We start from the raw sequence: 5,430 nt of genomic DNA on the forward strand, positions 1-5,430 counted from the left end.
GGTGTTGGTTTGTGAATGTGCTGCCGCCTGCGCAGCCTCACTTCGCAGGATCTCTGCAAGAGGCCTTTGGAGGCCTTTGAACAATCTTGTGGGACTCTCGTGAGATTTCGCGGGGCTCTCGTGAGATTTTGCCGGGAGCCAAAACTCACCACAGCTGTTAATCCAACAACAAGGATCACCCACGAAGGCACCCTTTGGATTCTGCCACTGGCTGAGGGGACTCCCTCAGTCTGCTTCATGAGTGGGGCTGATCCTGTTATCTTCCCCACACCCCCAGTAACAAAGCTTTCTGTCCTGCTTACGTGTGAAATCTCTCTAATGAAGCAAAGTTGAAGCCAAACATTCACTTACTGCAGCGACAACACAAAGGAACTCCATATTTCAACATGAAAATAATTTATTCCGTTGCACACAGGCAAACATGCTTTGACAGTGCTCAACATTTCTCGGTCAATAAATACATAAATAAAGACATCTCATGTGCAAACGCGAGGCTTCAGAATGGCATCTCTGCGTGAGGAATTCTCAAGTGAGGAAAACTTCAGGCTGTGCTGTGACAAACCATTTGAATAAATAAGATCCCCCCCCCCCACTTAAATATGACTATTTTCTAATAATAATAATTAAAATAAGACACAGAAGATTTCAAGGACAACAAATAATTACTTCAGATATGACCATGTGAATAAATAGATTAGAAACTGGAAAAAAAACCAAAATATATGAAAGGCACTTCAGATATTAACTAAATAACATTTCATCCCACCCTTCCTCTGGTGCTTGGAGCATCACACACGGCTCTTTCCCCCTCAACCTCATGAGGTAGATTTGGCTGACAAATACGGACCAGCCCAAGGCCATAGGTTGAGTTTCATGGCTGAGTGGGGATTTGAACCCGTGTCTCCTGGTGCTGTAACTACTAAAGTGATCAACAGTAGGTAGCTGGCTCTCTTGATGCAACTGTGTTAGCTTTGCCTGTGCCCCAAGGGACCAGGATTTGCCAATTTGTACTATAATAATGGCTTGGTGTACACACAGTTTCACCACTATTGCTACTGCACTTAGCAATACATTCCACTTTCCAAATCACCTTGACTTAACCACCTCATCTTCCTGCTTCCTGCACAAGGCCTTCCTTTTACACTTATTTTAAATACATCCTTACAAAGGGTTTTCTATCAGCAAAGTTGTAAAATAAATACATAAATAAGACCAAAATATCCCCATTTATAAAAGGCTCTTATATAAAGTAGGCTTGGTAGAAATGGCTCAGCTTCTTTCAGGAAGCAAAACAGTAGAGATTCTGAAAGTTTTTTCCTTATAGCTGGGATTCTGCACTGGCTTGAGCCCTGGAATAAAGGAAAAGTGAGGAGAGGTTAGAAACAAGTCGACAGAATGGCCTGGGAGAACTGAAATAAGCTATTTGTAAAAAGCAAAAAACAGATGTTCAGTATCATTAAAGGTCTGATTCAGTTTATAGGCAAAGCTGAGGCATGGAGTCATGCTTACTAACGTTGTCTGATAGGGTTTCAAACCTCTGCTTGCCCTCCTGCTTTCCCCTGGGGAAACCTGATCTTTAGTGCGAATTTGGAACAAAAAGCAATTGAGTGTTCCACGGATTGCTGTTTGTTCTGTTTTAGCACCAAAGAGGGGGTTTTCTGGAGGAAAGCAGAGACAAAAATATTCAGATTCAGGCCTAGAGAGCTCAGGACAAGCAGACCCATGTTTCTAGGCATGGGGAAAGTGGAAGTGCGCCCTGAGTCTCTGTTCAGATATGCCCAGTTAAGCCTGGCTCTTGCAAAGATTGCACCAACAAAAGTCATCCTCTGGACTAGATGACCCTAATATTTCAGGGACTTAGCCATGGTCTGTGGCAGGGATGGGGAATCGGCGGCCCTGCAGATATTGTCGAACTACAACTCCCATCATCGTTGCTTGTCCTCACTAGGGCTTATGGGACATCTGGAGGACCACAAGCTTGGTCCAGGGCTAAGGCAACGAAATATCTCCTTTGTGTATCCCGTTTTCTTTTGCTAGCCATTAGAACATTATAGTTATTGATCACAAGGTTAATGAACATTTGTCTGGTTGTGGATGCAGCCTGCAAAGAGGGGCAGGTGAAGGATTTGGGGTATATCTGGAAGGAGAAGGGACAAATCAGACCCACGGGGACAATGGCACCTGGAAGTTTTCTTGCACAAACCTAACTGAAAATAAGCTTTGCAGCACAGTTTTAGGCATGTTTGGGCCAGAGTCTCACTGTGTCCAATGGAGCTTACTCCCAAATATATATGTGCATAGCATTGCAGTGTTCTTAAAACCAGAAGAGAATGACAACTTACTTATCAAGGATGGCTTTGATGATCACTTTCACCCATCTAGCTGTGGGCTCCAAGCACACTTCTTTCCCGTCCTTAAGAGTAGCACTGCAAGCAAAGGGAAACAGGAAGGTCAGGCATCTTCGTTGCAGAGTGTTGTTTATTTGTTTATTTGTCTGTTTGTTTAGATTTATATAACACCCTTTGATACATTCATGATGCAAGAACATTGACAAGAACCTAACTACTTGGTTAAATGTCTTAAATGGGGGGTGGGGCGTGCCTAATCCCCTAATAATCAACTTTTTAAAGAATATCCAGTTACAGTTTCAGCAGAATAGTTCATGATACCTTGCTATTTCTTTTCCACAACTGGGGAAGACACTTTAGGGAAGCTTTTAATGTTTAATAGATTATTGTATTTTAATATTTTGTTGGAAGCCGCCCAGAGTGGCTGGGGAAACCCAGCCAGATGGGCGGGGTATAAATAATAAATTATGTTGTTGTTGTTGTTGTTGTTGTTGTTGCTGTTGTTACCCACAAGCACAATCTACTGGGAAACGATCCAGCTGGGAGTTTTAAACACATGGGAGTTGTGCAATGGGCCTTTTCGCTGCTGAACGTCTTGGTAGGTAAAGGTAAAGGGACCCCTGACTACTAGGTCCAGTCGTGACCGACTCTGGGGTTGCAGCGCTCATCTCACTTTATTGGCCGAGGGAGCCGGCGTACAGCTTCCGGGTCATGTGGCCAGCAGAACGAAGCCGCTTCTGGCGAACCAGAGTAGCGCACGGAAACGCCGTTTACCTTCCCGCCAGAGTGGTACCTATTTATCTACTTGCACTTTGACATGCTTTCGAACTGCTAGGTTGGCAGGAACAGGGACCAAGCAACGGGAGCTCACCCTGTCTCTGGGATTTGAACCGCCGACCTTCTGATCAGCAAGTCCTAGGCTCTGTGGTTTAACCCACAGCGCCACCTGCGTCCTGTCTTGATAGATGGGGCTCTAAATCTAGCAAGAGAGAGACTCAATTTCGAAAAGCGGACTTACATGATTTCGACGTTCTTGCAGTGGGGTCCGCTTTGGGTCAGTTTGACATCTTGAATGTGTCTGGTCGGGATGAACGTGGAATGGGTGCTTATGCATTGGCAGCGCAACTCGCTCCCGATCCGGGCCAGTGAGACACCTACGAAAGAGCAAAAGGATAGAAACCGGTTAAATGGGACAACTCTCTTTACAAAACATCTTTACACTGACTGAACATCTGTTCCTCCGCCCCCAAAGCACAACTTAAAAAGCTGCTTTTCTCTAGGCCTCTTCGACGCCATTCAGCTGGTAGTGCCTCCTTGTATTTTTATGAGCTAGAGTCATAGAGTCATAGAATCGTAGGGACCACCAAAGGTCCTCTATCCCACCCCCTGCAATGCGGGAATCTCAACATTAGGGTTAGCAGCTACCCTAAACAGCGGACTGTTGCTCACGACTGCAGGTTTCATTTTAATTGATGCACCAACTTAGACATCATCAATAAAAAGCATTTCAATTTGGGGGAAGGCAATAGATACCTAAAAAACCTAATAATTTCCTACCCTCCCTGAATTTATTTAATAAACTATACCACATAAGTGAAGATATGCCCAAAGGAGCAATGTAAAACAAGGGTGGCAAACATATCTGCGGATTTGAAGCTCTGTTTATCTTAAGCATTCTTCGATTTACTTATTTTTTAATAATAATTTTTATGGGTTTTACATATAATCACTTTGCGTAACATCGTATTTAATCTCATTGGCTCACATTCTTCTTAACAAGCTTGAGGAACTGTTTCTGCATTATCAGCTATTCTTCCCCCTCCTTATCCCTGTAGGATTGTGGTATCTGTGGCTACGGTCGTAAGCGCAGCCCCCTGGGACTCTTTAAATAAAGTTCAGCCGGAATGTCTTGCTTACCTTCCGTCAGAGAGCTGGAGAGCACGAATAGAGCCAGAACTGCAACAACAACCTTGGAGTTCATGTTGAGGCAAGGAATTTCTCTCTTGGCTGCTGTCCTGAAAGGCAGGGTACTTGGAGTGCTTCAGAAGGTTTGTGTCTGAGCTCTGCAAGACCTGCTGCTTTTATACCATCTCACTTGCCCTGAAGTACCATGTTTCAACTCTGTCAGAGGAAATTCCCAGCGCAAGCAATTCACAAATGAGTCATTGGGAAATCTTGTGGTAAAGTCTCTTCCTATTGCGACTGAGTTCCTGCAGGAAGGAGAATTCGATCCAGCTTGGTGGCTTCTAACTCGTTAGATATTTCTAAATATTCGTTATCAACTGAATACCATTTCTGCAGTTTCTTCATTTTTGTTTTTTTATAAGGACCTGCACCTATATAGGGAGGTTTCAGAAGTGGGGCAAAAGGTGGGGGGAAATCCTTTTCCCCTTCCAGCTCTCCACAAAGCTGTGTAGGGAAGTTTTTAATGTAAGATGTTTTAATTCGTTGGAAGCCTCCCAGTGTGGCTGGCGCAACCCAGTCAAGATGGGTGGAATATATATAAATACATAAATACTGGTATATTATTATTATTATTATTATTATTATTATTATTATTACTACTACTACTACTACTACTACTATTTCTTATTTAAACTGATTTTAGAATGAATTGATTTTAGAATGCTGTACATACGCTTCAGGTTACATACGCTTCAGGTTACACACTCCACTAACCCAGAAATAGTGCTTCAGGTTAAGAACTTTGCTTCAGGATAAGAACAGAAATCGTGCTCTGGCGGCGCGGCGGCAGCAGGAGGCCCCATTAGCTAAAGTGGTGCTTCAGGTTAAGAACAGTTTCAGGTTAAGAACGGACCCCCGGAACGAATTAAGTACTTAACCCGAGGTACCACTGTATTATTTTACTGTTGTTACTCTGAGCCCGGCTTTGGCTGGGGAGGGTGGGATATAAATATATTATTATTATTATTATTATTATTATTATTATTATTATTATTATCCTCTGCTGAACCTACTCATGCCTGGCACCCGCTCAATCACACAAAACATATAAATGGCTGCAGTTTCATAGGAACTCACACCATTTGGTTGGTATTTTCACCCTAATGCAGCTAACGGC

At 43.4% G+C, this 5,430-nt stretch overlaps 1 protein-coding gene across 1 annotated transcript; it reads right to left on the reverse strand.

The window, feature by feature from the left end:
- Positions 1–379: 379 nt before the first annotated feature.
- On the reverse strand, positions 380–4,490 carry LOC308461162 (interleukin-8-like). The gene is made up of 4 exons (XM_080977833.1): positions 4,266–4,490; positions 3,367–3,502; positions 2,343–2,426; positions 380–1,349 (listed from the first exon to the last, which is right to left on the reverse strand). The coding sequence occupies exons 1-4, from the start codon at positions 4,327–4,329 to the stop codon at positions 1,319–1,321; spliced, it is 315 nt and encodes a 104-aa protein (XP_080833959.1). The 5' UTR covers positions 4,330–4,490; the 3' UTR covers positions 380–1,318.
- Between the last annotated feature and the right edge of the window lie 940 nt (positions 4,491–5,430).

The sequence above is a fragment of the Podarcis pityusensis genome (assembly GCF_964106645.2).
Source record: "Podarcis pityusensis genome assembly, chromosome: 13".
NCBI classification, from domain to species: Eukaryota; Metazoa; Chordata; class Lepidosauria; order Squamata; family Lacertidae; genus Podarcis; species Podarcis pityusensis.